The following is a 25,000-nucleotide window of genomic DNA, read 5'->3' as shown; positions in this document are numbered from 1 at the left end:
TTCACCGCCGTCGTGTTCTTCTCACAGAGATGGTCCGCGACAGACGGCGTCACGGCGGTACGTGGTCAGTGTCTCGATTCCCCGTATTACCTGCCCTACTTGTACTCTAGTAAGAGATCGAGGGAGCAGTGAGCCCATCCAAGTACAGCCTCCAACTGCACTGGGAGATACTTCTCAACTTTTCTATTCTATACAGACACATTATTAATCGCTGTATAATATATATATATATACATATATATATATATATATATATATATATATATATATGTATATCTCTGCCTAACACACCTCACACCTGACCCCTTAAGGACTGCAGCCTTCCATTGGGTTCCAGAGGCATAATGTCTAAAACCAAAGAACCACTGTATTATGGACCTCTGAACTAGGATTACATTCTCCGGGGGAGAATATTTTATCATATTTTATCCATGCCGTTATTCATCGTCTGTGATTATCTTCGATCATAATTATTTATGACCGGCTCTTTTGTGATTTTTAACTTTTCTTTACTAAGTGTTGGGACACAATGTTAATTTGTATTTTATTTTACTTTTTTTGTTTTTATACTACTTTATACTACTTCAAGAGGAAACTAGGCTCATGGGTTGTGAATATCATAACACCAAGGCGAGGCGCATTTACGGATTTGTTTCCCAATCATATTACACTTTTAATATCCTAAAAATCAGGAGAGACTTCATCACGGTACAAGAGCTGTGAGGTGAGTAACTGAAAGAACTACAAAATAATAACTAACTACATTTCTGCTGAAAGTGAAAAACACTGTATAAGTGGCTTTTGCGCTAGTTACTGCTTCGAATTGGAGCCTGCAGGGGGGGCTAAAGCTCCTTTGCAGAAGCCTGATCACGGTGTTTATGATGGGGAACATGAGAAAAATGGACAGATGGAAGAAATGTAATATCCGTCGTATGTTGAACAAGGAAGCTGCATACGAATTAAGAGAATAATTATTTAACCTATCTTTAACTGAGTTAAGTATTGTTTTATTTGCTCCACTCACTGGACATCCTTTTTAATGTTTAATTTTGTTTTAAAACATGTAGTAGAATATAAGCAAACATGCATTCAAATGCCAAATGTCGCACTGAGCAGAGACTATATGTATATCTCACATTTTCAACCTCAATCACATCCCCTCCAATTGTGGTGGTAGCTCATCGATTGTTTATGTGAACACTGAGAACCGATACTGTACACTATGCAACATAACACGGTGATACTGCTTATTGCTGTTGAATCGTATAAATATTAAAAGCTAAATATCATTGTGGAATAATGTGTGCTCTTTCTGTGGAAAAGTCAAATTACAAAAACACTACAACATTTTGACATGGGTTTGATAGAGAACATCCATTTATAGTTAATGATTAGAGCAAGTTTAAGGAAATGTAAACCAATGAAAAGGACCTGAAAACATCCACCCTAAGGTTGTCTAGTGTTACAGACTACTAAGGCTAGGAGACGTGCTGAGTCTTATCAGCTACATCTGCATCAGGTAACATAGGCATACTGCATTGCCCAAAACCACCAACTATATATAATATATATATATTATTTTTTTTATACAGTTTATACAAAAACAAAATATATATTTTCGTATCTATACTATAGATACAAAAAGATTAGGCTCCCTACCTATTCTTAGCAGTACCGTAATGCTAACTTCTTTGTTTGCGTCACATGCTTCTATTTGTCAGGTACATATGTACATTTCTTAAACAAAAAAATATTCACAATTTCGACACATTTGACAATTTAGCTTACAGTATTATATTTACATCTTGCTTGACGTCACCTCTACCTTCATATAATATAAATATGTTACCTAAAGGTGACCTCCTCACCTGGAATAACAAACGTCTCACAGAAAGTGGCAGCCTGGTCTCTCAGCCCGTCGGCAGACACAGCCTCTATTTCAGGGTTAGGGCCACAGTACGGCGTGTCAAGTGTTTCTGTTCCCCCTCGGCTGGCCTGCGCTCGGCTTAATCGGATCAGAAAGGACCTTCGTTCAGGGGCCTATGACCGGGCAGCGCGTCCCTGGTGGTAACATGAACCCAATGTTGTTCCCAGACTGTGGTAACCATAGGGACACTGTGTATAATTTATAATCGACTACAAACGGTGGGAACATGGAGGAGAAGGTGAGACACTTTTTGTTATTGTTTACCATGCATCACCTTTGGGATATGAACTGTTTTGCTCATTTCATTTCTGTGTGCATCTCTGGAGGCGTGCATCGTCGATGGTTTGTACCGTGCTCTGGGTGTCTCTGCCGGAGGAAGGTTCTCCTCTGAAGATATCAGCCTGATCTACCGGAGGGTCTTCCACTACCCCTCCACGGCAGATGATGTTCTTGTCGCTTTGAAGACGGTAAATCAATGTGGATAAACGCATTTGTTTTGCTTTTGTTATGGAACACGCATCACATACTGGGGGCTATGCAGGTGCACCGCCCCTTATACCCATGCATCAGTATTTCATTGTGCTAACTCATCTACTATACCATCTTCAGCTTCGCCAGGTGGCTGGGGAAGATGAAGGGTGGTCATGCGCGGGTGAACACATCCTGGATGTTCTTTTAGAAATGCAGAAAGAGAGAGAAAGGAAAGACGAGGTAGAAATGTGATTTTCTTTTAGGCCTTTATGAGATCATACGTTACATTACAACACGTGACTCACTCCTGTTCCCCCAGTATGTACGAGGTCGCTGTGCCTGTTATTTCAGCTCTACTGGTCCCAGCAGCTGCTCAACATGGGGAAACACAAGAACGGACATCTACAGGACACACAGGAACCCATGTATCAGCGAAACCCAGATAACATGCGCTCAGATTCAAGCACCTTCGAACACGCTCAGAACATATTGTACTCAGTCTCCGTACCCCCTGGCTCTGATGACGCAGATCTTTCGCAGGTATCCGTTTCCATCACAGCTCAAGTTTTGACTTTTATTCTCTCCTGTAGATGCACGATCATCAGTCATGTCTGGACGCTAACGCTTGCCTCCTCCTAAACCTGTACAGACAGAACACAGCCACAGGTGTGTGTTGCGTCTGAAGAGGAGCGCTCGACAGTGCTGGGCCAGGTATCCTCACTATCAGACGTATCTCTGAACACCTCCTGTAAAACAAAGCTCTCTGTGAAACTCGACCCGCCTTGTGTGAAACCGTGAACGTCTCCCTTGATGCTATTATTCCCTCTGCTGGTGTCGCTGCAAGTCAATGAGTTGTTTTTCACCCACGCTAGGCTGGTGACCGAAGGCGTTCACAGCATCGCACCCCGACGCGGGCGTGCGACTGAGATGGAGGTCAGGGGTCACGCTCTGGGTTGTTTGACCCCGGCCGACCTCCTTTCACTGGTGGAGATGAAGTACGCCGTGGTCACGGGGTTTCTGTACACAGAGATGCTGAGGCAGCACTACGGTACGGCTACTCTGCGCCTGGGGTCAACGGTATCACTACACCAGAGCCTGTGAACGGTGACATATTACACCACCAGCTGTGAGTGTGATTAGCCGTTACAAGTCGTTTTGAAAATCTGCTGTTTTGCAAAAAGTGTGCGTGTGTGTGTGTCCACCTAGATGTGTGACGGATAGATGAGGAACGTTTGCTACGGTCCACTGGGTAGGCTGGTAGACTGATCCGTCCAGCACACAGCTCGCCGGACACGCCCACTTGTGATGTCAGAAGAGGCCGATCAGAACGGCTTGTGACGGCTTTTGACACTCACACCTGGTGGTGTAACATGTCACCTTCAGCGTCGCATGGGACATGTGTCTCTTTGTGTACTCGACCCACTACAGGTTGGAGTGCCTGGGAGACCCTGCCGCCATGGCAACAAGACAAGGAGAAGGAGGGGCTCGAGGACCTGGCCGAGCGGGCGCTGGCGTCTGGGGACCTGCTCCGTCTGACCGAGCTGCCGGGGGCCTTCAGGGTTTACAAGTAATGAGCACGGCACGCACACGCACACACGCACACGCACACGCACGCCGAAATGGTTGCTTTAAAAAACGATATTAATCGACGCGAATGCCGACTGACGTCAAGGTGTTTGATGTGTCCCGGCAGGACGCGTGGGCGGGGGTTCCCGACCGGCTCCTCTGAGTCCGGTGTGCGGTCGTCTTGGTCGGCCATGACGGTCCTGACAGAGGCCCACGCCTCCCGCCAGCAGGAGATGGATTCACTGACACACCTCAGCAAAAGGTACGACGCATTCGGTACGGTAGTTGGCCCCTTGATGTGAAGAACAAAACAGAACAGAAGGAGCCAAACACATTGCAACAATTGTTTTGCGCAAATCAGGTTACCATCATTGTTTGGTCTTCTTTGTCGTTTGATTTATGGGAAAATGTCCAAAAACAATCAAGCAAATGATGATGCCTGTATTGACATTGACGCTGTGTTCTGTTGGCTCTTTGTCTTTGCAGGCTTAACAGGGAGAGCCTGAAGCTGTTGTTTCTTTACATCAGGCTCGCCACGTTCAGAGCCCAGACGGAGAGCAGCTCCTACGGAGCTCTGCTTGCAGCACGACAGCTCTGGGAGTCCTGGTGAGACGACCAGACACGCCGCGAAAACAGGAATTGTATCAAGCTGCCGAATTGGTAACCCCTGATCGCTTTTGTCTTTCCCACATGTGAAACCACCTTCTCCTCGACAGGCCGTGTGTCAGCAACACGGGCAGCCGGCAGGAGATGGTGGAACAGTGGCTTCATGGCGATGAGGACGAGAAGGAGGAAGAGATACCCATCTCAGTGTCACCGCAGCAGGTACGTGCATCGAGATATCGGTTCACGTCTGATACGAAGGGTTACCAATTTAACCCACGGTATAGCTCGGACCGAAGCTACCCCATTATACCAGCCCGTGTTACATGCAGACACAGACTCTCTACATTGGATCCGGACCTCTGACCCATCCTAACCTAATCCTAATCCCTCCAGGCTGTGCTGCAGCTGCTGGTTCTGCAGCAGAAGGCGGAGAGGCAGTACCTCCTGGGACTGCTGCGTGGCGTCTCCCTACACCAGCTCGAGGGACAGGGGAACCAGTGCCCTCTAAAGGACAGTAAGTCTGTTTTGGCTTGTCTTAGTATAAATACTTAATGTAAATTTCATATCTTCCAAAAGGGGACATATTATAAAACAATGGGCGTGTCCACCTGGATGTGTGACAGATAGATGAGCAACATTTGCTACACTCCGCTGGGTAGGCTGGCAGACTGATCTATCCAGCACACATCTAGGTGGACACGCCCACCTGTGATGTCAGAACCTTCAAAACGGCTTGACACGGGTAATCACACTCCCGCCTGGTGGTACAATATGCCCCCTTCAATGACGACTGATCCCTTTCCCCCCCGACAGAGGAAAAACAAAGGCCTGGTTCTTTAAAAGACGGCTGCCTCAGAAGGCTGCAACACATCGGTGGCGACCTCCAGACACATGCTGCACTCCGACAGTCGAACTCTCCACCACCGCGGACGCAGCCCCCCCAGAATGAGAGCCAGGAGGGGGTAGGCGGCTGGTCCACAGGGACGGCCAACCGATGGGGAGAGAGCGCTGTGATCCTGCTGAGGCAGCTGGCAGACCGCCAGGAGGCCCAGGCTTCTACTGCGCTGCCATCGCTGCTCCACATGGTGAGACCCCGCCACGCACACCTCTGCTGTCGACACTCCGCAACACAACATCATCTGGGAACGGGGTACATGAATAATACATGTGACTATGGTGTGTGTGTGTGTGTGTGTGTGTGTGTGTGTGTGTGTGTGTGTGTGTGTGTGTGTGTGCGTGTGTGCGTGTGCGTGTGCGTGCGTGCGTGCGTGCGCGCTCGCTAAAGAGCATGGAGCATCTTCAGGCTCTGAGAGACAAATATCGGTCGGAATTCCAAACGCAGCATTTTGCCAACCTGCACAACATCCTCAGTCCTGACGTTCCCGAGTCCTCAGTGGTCGAGGTGGGGTTGGGGATAAGCCAGGCTGGGCCAATCACAGAACTGAACAGCAATGCTGGCCTTCACAATAAAAGCGCTGCAGCTCCCGCGGAGAGCAGCGTCCCATCACACGAGGGACCTGCAACTGAACCAGGACCAGTACCAGGACCAGTACCAGGACCAGTACCAGTACCAGGAACCATACCAGGACCAGGAACCGTACCAGTACCAGGAACAGTACCAGGACCAGTACCAGAAGCCGTACCAGGACCAGTAGCCATACCAGGACCAGTACCAGAAGCCGTACCAGGACCAGTACCAGAAGCCGTACCAGGACCAGTAACGGCCGCTGAAGAGGTTTTTCCGAGACAGGATCTCTGCACAGGTATTATGACGAATAATAAATATCGAAGAAATAACCCCAAATCAATCCCGATCCCAGCCACCACCAGGAATACCTTCACACTCCTGCCACATACCAGCCTTAAAGGTGTGTGAGCGTGATTAGCCGCCACACGCCGTTTAGAAAATCTGCCTCTTCTGACATCACAAGAGGGCGTGTCCACCTAGATGTGTGACGGACAGATGAGCAACGTTTGCTACGGTCCCCCGGGTAGGCCGGTAGACTGATCCATCCAGCACACATCTAGACGGACACGCCCACTTGTGATGTCAGAAGAGGTCTTGTAAGGGCTGATCCCACCCACACCCGGGGGTATGATGCGTGCCCTTTAACCACGTCCTCCGTGCTGCTCTGAAGGCTGCGGTGCGGCCCTGGAGGAGCTGCCCTACCTGGAGATCCTGTGCGTCTCGGACGGCGCCGCGACCCACCGCGGGCGCCCTGAAGAGGAAGGGAGCGACGAGGAGGAAGAGCGAGGGGAGAGCCGCGGGAGAGCGCCGCAGGGCTACGAGAAGCAGGGCTCTCTGATCACGTCGGCGTGGAGCAAGCAGACGCAGTGCCACCCCGAGGCGGCCGGGGGCGGTCCAGGGGAGTGCAGCGTCCACCTGGGGACGGGGGACGAGGACGAGGCCGGGGAGCACATGGAGGTGTTGGTGGAGCCGCCGCCGGGTCAGCCCGGGGTACAGGTACTACGCTGACCACAGTATCTTCTTCTGCCGTACGTCCGTACGACCTTCCGCTCTGTTGAGGCGAGCCAGTCCAGCGAGCTGTGATCACGGTCAATTAAACGACGTCGCCGTTCGGGAGTCGGTGTTTGCTAGTTGTGCAACTAGTTCAAATGTGTTCCAGTTTGTGGTGGCTCTCAACAGTATCATACAATATGATGTACGTAGGGCCTGGCAGATTTTGTTATTGCACTGCCAGTCTTCCTAAGAAAATGTAATCCATTAGGAGTGATCTTCTGAAGGATCGTTATAGTATTTGAAATGCTTAGGGTTGTGCGATGTCTTTTCGGCCTTCGAGACCCTAATTGTGATCAGGGAAAAATATCTAATCGCAACTTCTTCAAAGGTTGAAATGCACACCAGCAAACACCAGGTGGAGAACGAGCAAGCTCTCTCCGAAGGCAGCTTCCAGGAACATGGTTTTGCGACAGAGACCAGAGCAGTTGCACCATCACAGCCCCTGGTTCCTTCTACTGAGACCCAGCCGCAGTTTCAGCCGGAGCCGTACATGACGTCCGACCACATGACGGGAGAGGCATGCAGGGGCCAGGCAGAAGTGGAAGTCTGCTCGGTCCCCAGTGCAGAAGGGCCGTGGGCTCATAAAGGAAACGAACTGCTTCCAGCCGAGGACCGTACGAGCGTCCCACCGACCACAGTAAGAGAAGCTTCACCAACGTCCGCTCAGCTTCTGTAAAAGCACTCTGGAGCGGTCAGCATGGTTAGACATGAACTATTTTAAAGACAGTCCTTTTCCTTTTGACTCAGCCCAGAATCAACCATTTTTCTGCTGCCCGATAGGAGGTCGAGTTCCCAGAGGAGAGGAGGGCGATGGATGCAAGTTCGTGGAAGGGCCATAAAACGAGGGAGCCGGTGTCGTTGATGGAGAGGGAGAAGACGATGCGGAACCTGGTAGACATGCAGAGGAAGGTCGAGGAGAAGCAACAGAGAGACAGAGACAGACAGCTGCTACGGGTCGGGAGAAAGAAACGATGATCAACTATACTTCGGTTTACTTCGGTTCGTATTGGTCAACGTCGCTTACATTTCTTTGGTTTTTTTACTTTTGAAGCTTCAGGAGCGACTTTCGATTGTTCAGAACAAAAAGGCAGAGGAGGATCTGCTAGGTCTGAAACAGAAAGAAGCACTGGAGCACCTCACACACAATCTGCCACAGGTGACGTTCTACACACTCTCACACACACAATTGAATCCTCTGGGTCTCCCTGGGTGGATAATGAGAAGCAGCAGATATGAAAAGGTTGCTTTTGCGTGTTTTGGCATTTCCCAGGAAGATAAGCTTCAGCAGAAGACCGTGGTCCGAGCCCGGCTAGACCAGCTGAGGAGAGAGAGATCCTGTGTGATGCAGTCCAAACGAGACCGGTGAGGAACCGCTTGGTCAAGCTCTAAAGACGTACAGATGCTGTGACGGTTGTTTGACTGTGATGCACTTCCTCCTCCTCTCTCGTCCATATTAGGAACACCGCTGGCTTTAAACAACTCCTGGGTCCGGTGGTCCACAGTTCAGACACAGCACAGCACAGAATAACACAAAGTCAACCGCTTTCACACAATACCAGCCAGCCACCACCCCATTGTGTAACGCATGCATGCAACGCATCCCCTACTGATGAAATGGTTTAACAGATCATTCAGAACTGATGTAAGGATTGCATCTGATCCAATACCAGTGTTCCCAATCTATTTTATTGCTTCCATTGATCGTAGCGTGTTTTAGAACAAATGCACAAATTCATGAATCCTTTTCTTGTTCACGTCCTTTACATGAACAAGAAACATTTAACCAAACTGGTTCATCATTTGTGTACACAGCCATGACTTGACAAAGAGCACGTCTTGTGAATGACCCGTGAATGAGACTTGGTGAAGAATAGTGAATATAAATACCAAGAAATAAAGATTCAACAAAGACAACGGTCCTATATGGTAACTTTTTAATATAGTTCATCTTGACAGATAGGCATAAACACGCTCAATCATTAGCAATTGACCTCAAGTCTTCTGTAGGTTCTCTGTGGCCTGAATAAGATGATACAATACATGCCACCAGCCTAGAGAGGTTCCCGTCCACACTCCTCTATGTCCACATAACATTAGCAACAGAACAGGTAAACCCACAGGCTATTTTGAAACATAAGTGCTGTGACCTCAGAATGGACCGTAGATGCACCTCAGCACTAGAACAAGTATTTACAGGCTCATTGGGAGAGGGGTTGTGTCAAAATGTCCTTGGGCAAATCGCTTGGCGTCACACCTCCTTAACGGCAAAGATGCATATTAACAGAGAAGGAGTCAAGCACAGAGGGTTTCCTAATCAGACGGTGCTTGGTCATTGGACTTAAGTGTCGAAAGTGCTTATTTGTTTATCCATTATCAGTGCCCTTTCCTTCTAAAAACTATTTGATCTAATGTCCAAACCCAAAACATAATAAAAACCGGTTACAGGAAACGCAACATTCCACCGTGGCTCCCAGACATATCCGTTAATACGAGTCTTCGACTCAAACAGAGGTACAACTCAAACTTGGGTCCATGTGTTGCATTCTTAATGTCTCACTCAGCAACTTAAAGAGGTATTGACCCGAGAAAATATGGTATCCAACAAAGACGCGTTGGTTATTACTACAAATATCTCCTATATTAAGCTTCAATATCAATATTCAATATAGTAGTCAAAGAAAAGCTGGGTCATTCTCAGATCCAAGATAACCCATTAAATGACAGGAAGGGCCGAGATGCCCCACCCGTTTACCTCGGTACAAGGTGAAGACATGCTTTGACGGCTGTCATCAGGTCAGATCCTTCCAATTTGGGATCTTTGATTGCAGGAACACTTTGCAAGGTACAGAAAGTCGCGTTGGTAAATCTTAATGCAACATCCTACATTCTTGACACGGGACCTGGATGTGCGAGTTCTGCGGCAATTCGGTACCATGCGCTCGCATGGGAAAGACTAGACTACACCTTATACAAGATGGCAGATGGTGCAATAGTTGCATTCTATACACTATTCGGGCATGTGGCCCCGGTGACATGGAAAAGCCTAGCATGGATTTTCGGAGGGTTTCATTAAACGTAGCCGATAAAGGAATATTCACCTCGCGGATGACGGACGATCACTGCGGCCCATAAACATTATATTGGTCACACATCCAGCCACACTAGAACTGGAGAGAATGAGCATGACGGGTGTTAAGAGACTCTCCTTCCCCCAGGGATTGAGAAAAGAGAGGAATGTGCGCGTTATGTGCCAACTCGGGCCTTGTGTGGGAGCAGTGGTACTCAAGGTGTGAATGTCGATGTGTGCGTATGTCGTTGTTTGTGTTGTCGTCGTCGTCGTCGTCGTCGTCGTCGTCGGCGGTACGCGGGTCTCTCCTACTGGTGCGCGCACTGCACCCCGGGCCCGTGCGGGCCCCCCTCCTCGTCCGAGCTGTCGTTGTAGGCCTCGCGCCGGGCGCCGCTGCCCGCCCCCTGGGCTCGGTCGAAGTCGCTGAGCTCCACCTCCTCCACGTCGGCGGAGATGACGGGGTGCTCGGCGCGCGCGGGGAGCAGGTCTTCAAGTTCCTGGGGAACAGCCACAAGCTCACTCCGTGTCTCACGCAATAGGCGTTCGCTTTTTTTAAATATCTACAAAATACAAAGTTGTTGTTATTTTTAAATCAGGCATCATGTGTTCTAACTTACGACTAGTTTTTCAGGGTTAATCCAGTTATTGTCGGGGAACTGAACTTCAAACTTCATGTACAGGTCTCCCTTCTCAAAGGGATTCCTATACTGGGGCATTCCTTCTCCTTTCACCACCTGGATGCAGCCTGTCAGACACAGGACCGAGAGTGACAGTCACACTCACCTCAAACCAACACTAAGATTTACAATTCGACAACATCATATGTGCATGGGACCATATACTTTTCATACATCAGTAGAAAGGGCATGTACCTGGCTCTATGACCTTGCCAGGTGGGCTCTTGACCAGAAGCTGGCGGCCGTCGAGGTGTGCCACGGTGATCTGGAAGCCACAGAGAGCCTCCACCAGGCCAATGCGCTGGGTCATATGAAGGTTACTGCTTTCACGGTTGAAATACTAAAAAGAAAAAGAAAAATAATTGTACACATTGCTTCAAATCAACCACCAGATCTGTGCACCCTCCCTGGATAGCCCATATTATTTATTTATTTTCCCGGCATGATTTATAGACTGACAAGTTCAATAATAAATGTTCCTTTTTCATATTGAGACTTTTTTTTGTTATCATTGTGTAATTTTTATGATGTAAATTGAGGGAGCAAAAGCAGTCTCGGCTCGAAATATCGGCTCAAAAAAATTGGCAGCCCGTATCGGTCATCAGCTAAGGCTGATGATAAAAAAAGCAGTATCGGTCCTAAAAATCAGTCGATCCCTACTGGATGCATCACCATCCACCATCCACGACCAATACACGGGCAAAGGTTCATTCCAGTGTGTACCTCATGCTCCTTCTCCTGCAGCACCAGGACAATGTCTCCTGGTTCAATGTTTGGGGCCTGGTCGGCCTCCCCAGAGAAGGTGATCTTCTGGCCGTGCTTCATGCCTTTGTCTACATGCACCTCCAGAAGCTTGTTCTCCTTGCACACCTTCTGCCCCTCGCACTTCTTACAGCGGTCCTTTTCATTAATCAACTCCCCTACACTCGGAGAGGAGAAGACAACGTTAGGGTTTTACAGTGCATGTCAATGTAATCTTAACTTGCACATCTGCCCATAAACTCTTTCCGAAACAATTGATTGATTAATCTTTTGGTCGACCCCCCTAACTGCAATAGTCAATCATTTAATTTCCAAGGAACAATTTCTGGATTATAATTGTGATAATTGCTTCAAAGATAGTGATTAACTTAAATGAGAAGTCCGGTGTAAAATGGATCTGGGATATGTTTGGTATGATGACGAGTTAGAATGTTCATTTGGGAGAAAAAAAGTGCATTTAGACGCACAGTACCACCAGCAGTTCACCCGTCGATGCCATCTTGTCTTTAAGACTCGATAGGTAGATTGGCAAACAGAGCTTGTGACATCCGTGAACAAAACGCAAGCTGTGTGTTCGCCAATCTACTTATCGAGTCTTAAAGACAAGATGGCGTCGACGGGCGAACTACTGATGGTATTGTTCGCATTCTTACGTTTTTAAGAATCGTCTAAAACGTAATAATGCGTCTATATGCGCTTTTTGGCTCCCAAACGAACATTCCAACTCCCAGATACATTTTACACCGGATTTCTCCTTTAAGTATTATTATTAAGCATTTTCTGCTTATTGCTGCAGGACTGCAAATGTTTCAGGGTTTCGGATTGTTACAAATTGAATACCTTCTTGACTGCTCAAAAACAAGGCAGGCATATGTAAGACGTATAATCAGACTATGCTAACTTGTAACGGGCATTTAGCAGTATGCCTTTCCAAAGCATGAATAAATCCAAAGACTGCCCATGGATCGAACCAAAGACAGTGTAAGGGGGGTGCCCTAAAGATGTGGCCTGTAAAGCCCTGTGTATTGGTGCGGTTGCAGCGCACCCTCTCCGCTGCAGTCTGTGCAGACCGACTGCATCTGTTGGACCATGCCAGGCGCCAGTTGTCTGATCATGATCCTCATGCCACGCCCTCTACACGCGACACACTTCTGCACGGCTCCCGCCTTGCCCCCTTGGCTGAAGGGCCGCAAGCAAAACAACAGACGGGATCAGGGGGACATGAAGGCCAACACAATTGAGTTAAGGTTATCATCTCCCATTCCAAGCATGGGATTTAATTGTGCTAAAAGACTCACCCGTTACAGGAGCTACACAGAACATTCTTACTCAGCTGTAGTTTGGTGGTTTTGCCATTGTACATGTCCTCAAGGGAAACTCTGCGACAGATAACGAATCAAGTTAAAATCCCCCAAAAAAAGGCAGCTTCATATTCTTTGATTCACTCCAAAAAGGGCCATTTGAGCATTCCAACGGGAGCCTTGTGCCAACTCACTTGAGGGGGTGCACCATATCCTCTCCTCGCCGCCTGCCCCCGTTACGCCCCCCTCGGCCCCCTTGCCCCCCCATGAAGCCAAACAGTCCTCCCCCGAAGATGTGGGAGAAGATATCATCCATGCCTGGCCCGCCTCCGCCAGCCCCCTCCCGTAGTCCCTGCTCGCCATAGCGGTCATAGAGCTCCTTCTTCTCAGGGTTGGTCAGCACTTCGTATGCAAAACTGATCTCCTTGAACTAGACAGAATCATCAAACAGTTATGATATTATGTTAATGATGCCAAATAATCTTGACAAACTCAATATTAATTGATTTAATTCTGGACAGCTTTTTTAGAAAGATGTATTCCTCATAAAAATTGTGAGGACCCCCTTAAAACTCCATTGTATGATAAAATTATAATTGTGTTTTGGTGACTCATACCTTATCTCCGGCATCAGGGTTCTTATCAGGGTGATACTCCTTGGCCAGTTTGCGGTAGGACTGTAAACCACAAACCAATAACATTAACATCCCTAATAATAGTTTAGCTTGAGCCTGATATCGTTGGGTTACTATTGTCAACGCTTCAAGGGACAGTAAACAAACATCGCTATCATCAGTGAACTGCGTTGCCTGGTCGCTGTCGAGTTTGAGGCCCTGTTGTCAGAAAACCGTGACACTGCAACTAGGCACGCAGCTTGAGTTGACAGCCTTTGACAACGACCTCTTTCTGTAGCAGGGACGACGGACGTTACAACTAGAGACTATATTCAAGATAAGGATATGGATAATGTAAATATCAGCTTGTATATACATAAGCATCACACAGTGATGGTGGTTTAATGTAGCATTAATCATATTCAGAACATCAGCGTTACCCACCTGGTAAAAAAAAAAATGTGACAACACATAACCCAAACAAGGACTCACTTCCAACACCACATTATTGTACATAAGTGCCAAGCTTCAATGTATGCTTTAAACCAACTTTTAAGAGTCGAGAAGCGATGAATGGACACACTCGGCGACTACAGAGGGATCAACACAATTAGCTAGTCAGCTAAAGGCAGCGCGAACGATTCTTCCTCCACTCACCTTTTCAATTGGATAGCATTAACATTACTTTAGTTCTCCCGTCCCAAGGGATACGGGGTGTATACCCGCACCATACCCTTACATACAACGTATTCTACACGGTGGAGCCTCACATCGCGGAGCTCTTCACATACCCTAGCTAGCTAGCGCTTCGCATGGTGTGTGTGTGTGTGTGTGTGTGTGTGTGTGTGTGTGTGTGTGTGTGTGTGTGTGTGTGTGTGTGTGTGTGTGTGTGTGTGTGTGTGTGTGTGTGTGTGTGTGTGTGTGTGTGTGTGTGTGTGTGTGTGTGTGTGTGTGTGTGTGTGTGTGTGTGTGTGTGTGTGTGTGCTGAACTAACGTTAGCTAAGACGAGCTAAAGAGCAGCCGCTAGAAAGGCCACGCTCGGCAGGATGGATGTCGAACGTACCTTCTCGCTATTCGCGATATCGGCTTGAAAACCACGTACCTTTTTGAGTTCATTTTCGGTGGCGGTCGGCGAAACTCCTAAAATGTCGTATAGCTTGGTGTCCACAACGTTCGCCATGCCTGTGCTTGCACCTCTTGCTTACTGAAACGCCGTGTGTGTGTGTGCGGAGGTTCGGCTGGAGCAGGGAGGGCTGAGCAGGAGTGGTGTGTACCCAAAATGTTGGCTTGTCCCCGCTGTCGGTGTGTAATGCGCATGCACGATCCGTGGAGCTTCTTTTTTTTCTGTTGACAAAATTACGTCGATTCTCTCCGACGTCATTCAAGCCCTGTGCAGCTACGGCAACCTCATGACATCCCATATGTATGCGAGTAGGATTTATTTATGATTAGCGATGCCGTTTTGACCGTGGAGACACTTTTTCATTAATTTAACTTCCCTGAGGTTAAAATGAGATGCAGCTACGTTTAGTCCATTAAAGGAGTTTTCGGTTAAAAAAACTTGCATTGATTTCCCATATCGTGTTATCACCCACAAACATCCTCATCCATTAATTACACTAACTGTTATATTGCAGTCTAAATCCAGAATTGCATAAATTGGTTACAGACATACCACAGGCAAATTAAAATAAGTTTCCTGGCCTAACAGGTCGCTACTTGTAGTGTATAGTCTACGTTTCTAAATGCAACAATTTCAGATTATCATTACAGAACGACCATTGGATCATTGTTATTCTTCTTCTTTATTATTGTTATAAATTTCACACGTGACTGTCTTTACGCAATGCGTCAAATAAATAGCATTCAGACGATTTAAGCGACTTAATTGCTATTGGGCATTTACGACTTTATATTATGGTTTATATTATTGTCTCTAAAGGAAAAAATACCTCATATTAATGTTAATAAGCTACGCATTCATGCCTTTCATTTTCCAGCCCAGCTTCTTACGAGTGACCACGGTGTTAGCCTTCACGTAGAATAACATATGTGCAGTTTGGTCCATGTGTACAGCGCACATGTGATGTAACGTTAAGTCCTGATCCGACTTCCCCACTTTAAACGGCAATTCCCCAGTATAACAGCTCCTGTTTCCATTGTTGTTGTTTTTAACATATAGTTTCAATATGACCATCCAAGTGTCACTATAGTATGTCTGCACAGACATGAGCTAGGGACGGTGCGAGTGTATTTGCATCGGAGTACGACTTGAACATACTGCAAATGTTGTACAGCTGCAGCAGCAGCAGCAGCAGCAGCTGACTGCCCGCCGTGAACCGCCAGCTCCGGACTGGCCATGTTGGATAAGTCGCACTGGCGGCCAACACTGAATGATTTTCGTTTCAAACAGCCAGCTTGCTGAATACAACCGATTAAACGAGTTGGATAAATATATATATACGAGCCGGCCACTGTTGTGTCTTCGGTGGCCTGAGCGTTTATTTAAGCCTGCGACGCATGTTAGCTGGCTAATGTCGAGGTGGGTCTGATACCAGGACGTCTTCTAGCCAGCGGTTGAAGAGCAGGGGGTAAATATTCGATTAAATGACATGTATTTTTTAGGAGCGACATGCCGCCCGACCTTGGTGGCGACTGAAACCGCGCTAAAAGAAGAGGGCTAGCCGTTGGTCTGGGAATGTTATGATACGCATGTAGATGTTAGGGATGTGTAATAACGCTGTTAACCATCAGCTGATGCCTTTAGCACAGGCCTACTAACACGGACCCGATCGTGTTAGCGGTACACAGAACCGCAGACATCGTTTCATGGATAAATAAGTGGCGTCGGTAGATCGTTGGCTCACAAACACCTGTTTGTTTCAACATGTTTGGCCACGGACAGGCTAACGGGATTAGTGTCAACAAATTAGCATCGCTCCACGCTTGTTTATCTCAGAGAAGGTGAAATGGTCCTAAATCATGTTTAAAGGTGAATTGTTGTTCAAGGCGTTTTCCTTTGTTTCTGAGCAGGAGGAATCCAGTGGCTGGGCGCCTTATTTTATTATTTAGTATGTTAAGACCAAGGTCACATGCAATAGCCATTCAGGGTAAAGTAATTGCTAATGAGAGTGTGAAATCTTGGACTGCCCTTTTTTATTGACGTGGGCCTGACATGTAATACTAACACGTTCATGTTGGTGCAGTATAATGAACATTGCAGGTAGCGTGAGAAGCACCTGTCTGTTGAAAGCTTGGTGATGGATTAGACTCAGATTTATGTCTATGTCAGCTGCTTAGAATGGCTAACCACCATGCATCCTGCATTAGCGTCACGTAACTGTTACTATCTTCATTAGTGTATGCATCTAGTTTATTACCTATGCATACTTAAAGCGCTACTGAGTATTAATGAAACATCAATAAAACCGATAGAGAGACACTTTTTAAATAGACATTGTTTGCTGTCACACATTTTCTCTTCTGATTCATGGATTGAATGCTCCTTTAATTTGTTTAAATTAGATTATGGTTAGTCAGTGAGTATGGGGCAATTGTAAAGTTTGTGAGATGGACCATATTGTTAACATTTAGCCTGATATAATCTCTGATCCAGATGTTCGACAATGTAATGGATAATTTGTGGGTGGGGACTGCAGTTTCTGGGCCGGAAACAATAGAGTGTGAAGGGCGGGTTTACCCATTGTTTCCTGTTATGTTAATGATTTATTCTTCCTAAAAGATTAACTCATTAGCAAATGCTGTATGGAGGAGGAACACAGGTTTTTCTACAGTGGCCAGTCACCAGACACTTTGTCTAGGGACGTTGGCGTCTGAACAGGACGTTTGAATTTGTCTTTGCACCGACCAAGGGAAATGTTAAGTTGACCGATGCTGGCCGAATTAGCCGTCACTGTTGGCCAAGGATCTGTCTGGTCTTGTCTGTCATTAGACTTTAGATGTTAATCTAAAATCAGATTTGTGAGTCTAAACCAGATCTAATCTCGTATCCAGCAGTCCAACTATGTTATAGCAGCATTTATGGAGGGGAGATGGCAAAAGAGACTGGGCCGGAAATCAGAAACAGATAAGGCTGAAGGGTGCCTTGTTTCCTGGGTTTTTTACCTATGCAAAACTAATTTGCACGAGTTTGATGCTTTCAGAAGGGGATTTGAATAAGTCACTGCGTCACTGTCTACAGTGGTATTCTACACAGTGTTGACATGAATCTTTGAGATTTTTTATATTTAACTTGTGTTGACCGCCAATTATGCGATTACAGATCCCCGACTCTCGTAATATGATTGGTTGAATAAGTATGAAGTGAAAGAAAGTGAAAATAATGTTAGTCCAGATTTGAGCTTGCCTGCCATCAGTTTAAATAATTAAAACAAAGTCTGACTTGTGAGACTAAGCCAGATCTTACTCAGAATGTACAGTATGTGATGGTGAATCACCCTTTACTTTAGCATCAGTTCCCACATCACACGTTTATTACATCTTCTCACTACATGTACCATCTGCTGACCACAGTGTAGCCTTGCCTTTCTTGTGAATTTGCTGAAATGTCACAATTGTGTCTGTGCAACCACATTCTCTGCAGGCTGGCCGAGGCCTGCATGCGTCAATAACGTCAGCCATGTTTTGGAAGTTTGACCTACATGCTTCGTCCCACCTGGAGGCTCTGCTTGAGAAGGACGATGTCACACTCACAGAGCTCATGGACGAGGAGGATGTACTGCAAGAATGCAAGGCCCAGAACAGGAGGTCAGGGATTCACCTTCTGACATCCCATCTAGTAACAGCTGACGCTTGCATTGGGCATGTCATCTCTTTTTCATATATCGTCTGATGCCTTCATGTTGTAAGGTGTACTTCCTGTTTCCTGTTCTAGGCTCCTCCTGTTCTTGTCTCAGGACAACTGCATGCAGGAGCTACTGCGTCTCATCACCACAGTGCCCCCTGCTGGTGTCGAGGAGATGAAGCGCTTCAAGTAACAGTCACTCACTGTACATGATGTTACACGGACATTGATTGTGTTAATACAGAAGAGGTGTAGTTTATGAGGTCAGAGAACAAATGGAGTTAGAATCTTTTGAGTTGTTGCACCCATTTTTATAAAAAAAAATATATAAAACATGGGACCAAGATACAGCCCTCTGACCATATTGCTTGTGAGTTCCTTGATTAACAAATCATTATTGCAAAGGGTGAATTACATCATGCTCTTGCATAAGCCAGTACACCACAGTGACATTTAAACCAACTCTGTAATCAAATGATTCCATTTCAGTTTTGATCCAGAAAAATCGATGTCTAGGACACGATAAGGAACTCGATCCTCTGTCCTCAAGTAGTTGCGGTTGTGCGTGTGTGCGTGTGTGTCTGTGTGTGTGTGTGTGTCTGTGTGTGTGGGTGTTGATGGGCGGCAGGTATCCGAACATCGCGTGTGAGCTGTTGACCAGTGACGTGGGCGTCATCAACGATAAGCTGGGTAACGAACAGCCGCTGTTGGACACACTCTACGGCTTCCTGGAGCAGCCGTCACCACTCAACCCACTGCTGGCCTCCTTCTTCAGCAAGACCGTCGGGAACCTCATCACACGCAAGACGGAGCAGGTAGGCTCTCAGGCCACGTTTATACGTACCAGGGTATTTATAGAAACGAATATTTCCCCTCCTCCTCCGTTTTAAAAAATAACATTGTGCACACAACATTGTTCTCAAAAAAGTTGTCGTTTACATCAAAACGCATAAATACGCCGTCGAGCGCCATTATAACTATGCCGAACCTATGGGCGGCAGTGTAGGGAGAAGGATAAAGCCATGCAAGCCAATCAGAATCCTCAGAATCAACAACAACGAATAACACAAGCGTCTTTCTGTAACAAACTGTAAACATAGGGCGATTTCGTGTAAATGAGAGGCCAAACCGCGTGGAAATATCTGCGTTTTCCCTTCGTGTAAACGGGGCCTCAGATACACGTGAATGGACATGGTCTTCCAATAGCTCTCCATGGATCAAGGTGCACGGTTAAAGGTCCCATGGCATGCCACCAGGTGTGAGTGTGATTAGCCTCCGATTTTCGAAACGGCTGGCAAGGCTAATCACACTCACACCTGGTGGCATGTCATGGGACATTTAGAAGCTACGGCAGGTATTTATTTGAGAAGCATTTGTTTTCACATTTGTTAAAATTGTCTTGACATCGTAACAGCAATCAATAAATCAAATGCTCAGACAATTTATTTTTTAAAAGCCGATATCTGGGGTGTCGCAGGTATGTAATGAGCCTATCCAGTCATTAATCCAGGCATTCAGACATGATGATGGCCTACCTACATACCCGGCTACTTGCACTCCTCCTGTGCACTCGTTGCGAATGACAGGAGTCTAACACAAGGCTAGGCAGACATATCGCTAAAGCCAGTGAGTGACTCATGTGTTTGGGAGAGTGGGTAACGAGGAGGGCCTTAGGGAGGGGGGAATCTTTTCAGTTGGACACTTAAAATATCTTGCTTATTTTGGCTGGGATCACAAGAATGCCTACCCTAGATTTAAGTGAAGACAACCTACCAAGTTCCACCTCAGGCTTTACAAGTGGCGTAGAGTGTAGCAAAATAAATATCCACAAATCACTTGTTGTTCATTGGGTGATCATGGGCTGAAGGCTGTGGTAAAAGGATATCTTCGAATGTTGTTTTCATCTTCGCTTTTGTAGAACGATGGCTGAACTGTGAATGGTATTTCATGTGTTCCTGTTCTGCAGTCTTCCCCTAGAAACTGTCCGTAGGCCCGTTTTGCGGTGGGGTTTTGTGCAATGTAAATTGGGTGGTGTTCTGGTTAGGTGATCAGCTTCCTGCGCGGGAAGGAGGGCTTCCTGTCCCTGGTGCTGAAGCACATCGACACGTCGGCCATGATGGACGTGCTCCTGCGGCTCATCAGCTGTGTGGAGCCAGCGTCTCTCAGACAGAAGACCCTCCACGTACGTCTCCCTTTACACACACACATCTCCACTGGAGCCCGGCCGATACACTTCGGCCCGCTGATATTATCGGCTGTTATTAGGCTTTTTCCAAACTATCTGTATTTGTTTTGTTTTTTTGGGTTATTGTGATTTTGTTCAAAGGACTTTGAGTTTCATATCTTAAGTTTGTATTTTTATACATTTTATTTATCAGAACTTTAATAAATTTGGATTTTGTCTTTTCTGTTGTGACAATAAAACAATAAAATACAGTTTATTTCTAAACTGCATTACCTTATTAATTTACTGAGGACTCATAAAGAACTACAAATAACCAATGTAAGGGAAATCTGTTTTGTTACGCGTTTCTGGAATTTCTTTTTAAAACATATATCATCCGATATATCGGAATATCGGATTTTTAAATCACCAAATATTTGTATCGGTATCGGCCTTAAAAATCCTTTATCGGTCGGGCTATTATCTACACACTGACTGACCCACGTGCACACACACACACACACACACACATTGATATCTGTGTGTTTCTCATCCACAGTGGCTGAATGAAGAGAAGCTAGCCCAGAGATTAATAGAACTCATTCACCCCGAGAGAGACGAAGAGGTAAGAATTCACACTAACAAACTATTTAAACATTTCTTTCATTTTAACAATTACAACTGGACTGGAACGTGTGTGTGTGTGTGTGTGTGTGTGTGTGTGTGTGTGTGTGTGTGTGTGTGTGTGTGTGTGTGTGTGCGTGTGCGTGTGCGTGTGCGTGTGTCTTTCAGCGTCAATCCAATGCATCTCAAACCTTGTGTGACATCATTCGTCTGAGCAGAGACCAGGCCAATCAGATGCAAGAGATCTCTGAATCCGACCCGTTGCTCTCAGCCTTGGAGTCGTAAGGAACCAACGCACACGCACACACACACACACACACACACACACACACACACACACACACACACACACACACACACACACACACACACACACACACTGGGCATCTTTACACCTATAGTTAACTTGATTTAATGGCATTAGTGCACCAACCTCTTGCCCGCTTTCGGACAGAAATGTTCTTGACAAAGTCAACAAGACACTTGAATAGTAGATAGTATCTATATTTAGATTTTCTTTAATTTAATTTTGTTTGGTGCTACTATTAAGACCTTTGAGGGAACTTAGTGCTGATGTGCATTTCACAACATGTCAGACATGCAGAGTCAGGCATGGTTTCTATCATGTTCCCCCAGATACACCACTAAGAACTGACATGTTATGATCAGGCACCTGTTTTTAACTTAATTGTATTTCCCTTGCTTGTTTGGTTGGTTTGGTCTGAACAAATCAAAGGAGTGTTCAGAGTCAGACCTCCATAACCAAAACAGACCGGACAATCCAAACTAGTACACAAAACAAATAAGCGTTGAGGTTTGAGAGCCGTTTATACGCACGCACACACACACACACACACACACACACACACACACACACACACACACACACACACACACACACTGTCAAAATGTGTGTTTGGATCTTAGCTCTGGTTCCTTTGCGTGTTATTCAGGCAGGAGTGTGTGGGACAGTTACTGCAGAACATGTTCTCAGGGGAGAGAACCGAGAGCTGCATCGTGAACGGAGTCCAGGTTCTGCTCACCCTGCTGGAGATCCGGAGGCCGGTGTGAGTACGCCCAGACCGTTTGGGCCTCAGTGGCGCCGGATTCAACCCAAACCTCACCTTTTGTCTGTTTTCACCAATGCTAAAAAATGTAAAATGATGTGGAGAAATGATGGTCGTATAAGACGAAATCAGTATCCGTCTGTCTCGCTAAATAAATACGTGATTTAATAAATGTTGGAGGAGAAAAGTATATCTTGTGTGGTAGATTGAGGTGCACCATTTATTTATTTCACTACCAAAAATGTAATGAATGCAATTGAAGCGAATTGGTATCTGCTGGCACGGTGCACTATCTACGTTTTCAGTGGCTTCATGATCTTTATAGTCTCGCTCTCTCTCGCTCTCTCGCTCCAGCTGTTGCGTTGTTGTTTAAAAAAAAACGCGGGTGATGAGTAATTTGTAACACATGTCACCGACCCGCCTGTTCTCTAATCAGGCCCCCAGAGCCACGCCCCCAGAGCCACGCCCCCAGAGCCACGCCCCCTCCTATCTCCCCCCTCCAGACAGAGCTCCGCCCCCCCACACCTCTAACCAAACAATGAGTCTGACCATGTCAAGCCACTATTGAACCAACCTGCTGTGTGGTCGTTGCAGCTCACGTGTTGTGTGTATGTGTGTGCGTCATCTATAACCTCAGGGTCGACGGCGTCATGGACGCTCAGGGGTTTGAGAGAAGTTACAACGTCAACAGCAGTATCTTGTTGGCCATCCAACCACAACTGATCCACTTCCACCAGCTGCTGCTGGCCCCGCCCAAGGTAACGCCAGGACCTACCGGACGCTCCCGTAGTGCGCTGTCACAATCCATTCTGGGAGTAGATCTGTTCCTCATCAATGCTGTCCATTACAAACCCAGCGTCCTAAACACGGTACAGCGTAGTATGGAGTATGACAATGAGGAACAAAATGGGCTTTCTATGATTGCTTGTGTATTGCAGTTTTTCTCACATGTTATGACATTAACTTGTTTTTGTGTGGTGTGTGTGTGTGCTCGTGTGTGTGTGTGTGTGTGTGTGCGTCCGTGTGTCTGTGTGTGTGTGTGTGTTCGTGTGCGTCCGTGTGTGTGTGTGTGTGTGTGCTCGTGTGCGTCCGTGTGTCTGTGTCTGTGTGTGTGTGTGTGTTCGTGTGCGTCCGTGTGTATGTGTGTGTGTGTATGCTCGTGTGCGTCCGTGTGTCTGTGTGTGGTGTGTGTGTGTGCTCGTGTGCGTCCGTGTGTGTGTGTGTGCAGTGCAGTCCCATGCTGACCTCCATGGGTCTTCTGGAGGAGCCTCTGGGGAACACGCGTCTGCACGTGGCGCGGCTGGTGGCCTCGCTGCTCTACACCAGCTCGGCCAGCCACGCCGTGGTGGCCCAGACCCTCTGCCAGCTCAACACCATGGACGTGCTGCTGGTGAGCCAAGCCTAACCCACCAGCCGGGGCCAGGGCAGGGCCCCCCAGCGGAGACTGGGGGGCAGGGGGGGGGCGCCGTCCTATGGAAGCATTTGTGTATCAAAATTCAAATGGCAATGCAATTTGCAATTTGCTATTCAATAATTCATTACATTATGCAATTGACAATTCATTATGCAATTTAATAATGTAATTTGTAAAAACGTTATTCAAAGTGTATTTTAACATGCAAAGTGACAATAAAATCCTCAATTCAATTATCAAAAGTTATAACAAGAAAAATAGAATAACATTTTGTCAAATTTTTTGAGTTCCTTTATTCAAATTGAAAAGCTTTAGCGTCGCCATGATTGCAATGGACTTCGCCACGCTCTCTGTGTTGCGAAATTCAAATTACATTTCAATCCGCAAAACAATCCGAATAACGTGTTTACAAATTACATTATTAAATTGCATAATGAATTGTCAATTGCATAATGTAATGACTTATTGAATAGCAAATTGCAAATTGCATTGCCATTTGAATTGTGCTACATATATGCTTCCATAGGATCCTCTAGGGGGGTCCATGCCACTCCAGGAGAATAATTAGAATAGATTTCATTTAAATGCATCAATCTGGTGAATTTGAGAAAAAATATATGACACATCACTTACTGACAAATTACTTCTGCTGGTACCGATATGAATGTTGATGACACAATGTAAACACTAAATGGGGTTGAGGAGTTTTCATAAAGCATTTAAGAAAATGACTAAAGCACTATGCACGATGCGCCTTCGTCTCGTCAATGTGTGGGAAACACTGGTCTGTATATATTATATATATGGAGACAGATCGATCGACCTGTTAATCAGAATATATGATTCTATATCTAAACATCTTTATTATCCATCCATATATATCTCCCTACCCTTTTATAACCCTTTTATATTAGCCATGTCCGCCTATCTGTCTGTCTGTCAATTCAATTAAATAGAGCTTTATTGGAGTGGACAATTAACGCTTCATTGTCAAATGCAAGTGTTTGAAATGAAAAGAAAAAACGATTATCCATCAAACTATTATGAATTCATCTATCCATCTCTCTGATCTGTTATCTATAGATCTGAAAGGATAATGGTCGTACTTTGTCCCTCGCTGACGAACGTACCTTGTTGTGAAACAGGGCTTGTTCTTTAAATACACCTGGAACAACTTCCTCCACCTCCAAGTGGAGCTCTGCGTAGCTGCCATCCTCAGACCCTGTGCCCACGAGATGAGACTCCAACCGGACCTGGGATCGCAGGAAACGTCCCTGCTTCCTCCACCCCAGGAGGCCGCAAAGGAGAAGGGTTTGTCCGAGGCCCTGAACTCAGACTTGGGAACAGCACAGAACCCTGAAAGCTCTGCTCATAACACAATGGTAGCGCATGTAAGTGTCTCTCTCTCTCTGTCT

General features: G+C 46.4%; 6 protein-coding genes across 6 annotated transcripts in view; 5 read left to right on the top strand and 1 right to left on the bottom strand.

Moving 5' to 3' along the window:
• Window positions 1-1,300, top strand: part of kcp (kielin cysteine rich BMP regulator) — a gene marked incomplete at its 5' end in the record, with an annotated part of 17,680 nt that extends 16,380 nt beyond the window's left edge. Inside the window, 1 exon segment of the mRNA XM_060061542.1 lies at window positions 1-1,300. This exon segment is cut by the window's left edge and continues 435 nt beyond it.
• A 478-nt stretch (window positions 1,301-1,778) lies between these two features.
• Window positions 1,779-3,969, top strand: LOC132464906 (uncharacterized). Its single transcript, XM_060061541.1, has 7 exons — window positions 1,779-2,165; window positions 2,254-2,394; window positions 2,546-2,638; window positions 2,750-2,938; window positions 3,048-3,109; window positions 3,271-3,446; window positions 3,827-3,969. The coding sequence occupies exons 1-7, from the start codon at window positions 2,154-2,156 to the stop codon at window positions 3,967-3,969; spliced, it is 816 nt and encodes a 271-aa protein (XP_059917524.1). The 5' UTR covers window positions 1,779-2,153.
• A 125-nt stretch (window positions 3,970-4,094) lies between these two features.
• On the top strand, window positions 4,095-7,409 carry LOC132463991 (uncharacterized). The gene is made up of 7 exons (XM_060060133.1): window positions 4,095-4,226; window positions 4,451-4,570; window positions 4,681-4,789; window positions 4,964-5,084; window positions 5,384-5,655; window positions 5,856-6,333; window positions 6,709-7,409. The coding sequence occupies exons 1-7, from the start codon at window positions 4,156-4,158 to the stop codon at window positions 7,044-7,046; spliced, it is 1,509 nt and encodes a 502-aa protein (XP_059916116.1). The 5' UTR covers window positions 4,095-4,155; the 3' UTR covers window positions 7,047-7,409.
• Window positions 7,410-7,419: 10 nt separating this feature from the next.
• LOC132463993 (uncharacterized) lies at window positions 7,420-9,301 on the top strand. The gene is made up of 5 exons (XM_060060135.1): window positions 7,420-7,728; window positions 7,872-8,045; window positions 8,143-8,247; window positions 8,362-8,453; window positions 8,549-9,301. Exons 1-5 carry the CDS (start codon window positions 7,426-7,428, stop codon window positions 8,712-8,714), a joined length of 840 nt encoding a protein of 279 aa, XP_059916118.1. The 5' UTR covers window positions 7,420-7,425; the 3' UTR covers window positions 8,715-9,301.
• Window positions 9,011-14,902, bottom strand: dnaja2b (DnaJ heat shock protein family (Hsp40) member A2b). Its single transcript, XM_060060134.1, has 9 exons — window positions 14,615-14,902; window positions 13,516-13,575; window positions 13,093-13,328; window positions 12,896-12,976; window positions 12,643-12,776; window positions 11,559-11,755; window positions 11,031-11,175; window positions 10,776-10,903; window positions 9,011-10,655 (listed from the first exon to the last, which is right to left on the bottom strand). The coding sequence occupies exons 1-9, from the start codon at window positions 14,690-14,692 to the stop codon at window positions 10,467-10,469; spliced, it is 1,248 nt and encodes a 415-aa protein (XP_059916117.1). The 5' UTR covers window positions 14,693-14,902; the 3' UTR covers window positions 9,011-10,466.
• Window positions 14,903-16,121: 1,219 nt separating this feature from the next.
• Window positions 16,122-25,000, top strand: part of ppp6r2b (protein phosphatase 6, regulatory subunit 2b) — a 9,096-nt gene continuing 217 nt past the window's right edge. Inside the window, exons 1-11 of the mRNA XM_060061540.1 lie at window positions 16,122-16,504; window positions 18,116-18,279; window positions 18,407-18,505; window positions 18,945-19,131; window positions 20,361-20,498; window positions 21,040-21,105; window positions 21,273-21,385; window positions 22,058-22,171; window positions 22,809-22,929; window positions 23,400-23,561; window positions 24,731-24,994. Coding sequence (XP_059917523.1) covers window positions 18,152-18,279; window positions 18,407-18,505; window positions 18,945-19,131; window positions 20,361-20,498; window positions 21,040-21,105; window positions 21,273-21,385; window positions 22,058-22,171; window positions 22,809-22,929; window positions 23,400-23,561; window positions 24,731-24,994 — 1,392 coding nt within the window. The 5' untranslated portion in view covers window positions 16,122-16,504; window positions 18,116-18,151. The remainder of the gene's footprint in view (window positions 16,505-18,115; window positions 18,280-18,406; window positions 18,506-18,944; window positions 19,132-20,360; window positions 20,499-21,039; window positions 21,106-21,272; window positions 21,386-22,057; window positions 22,172-22,808; window positions 22,930-23,399; window positions 23,562-24,730; window positions 24,995-25,000) is intronic.

The sequence above is a fragment of the Gadus macrocephalus genome, chromosome 9, assembly GCF_031168955.1.
Source record: "Gadus macrocephalus chromosome 9, ASM3116895v1".
Lineage (NCBI taxonomy): Eukaryota > Metazoa > Chordata > Actinopteri > Gadiformes > Gadidae > Gadus > Gadus macrocephalus.
Note: the sequence above shows the minus strand (reverse complement) of the source record. Positions and strands in the feature narration are given on the sequence as shown.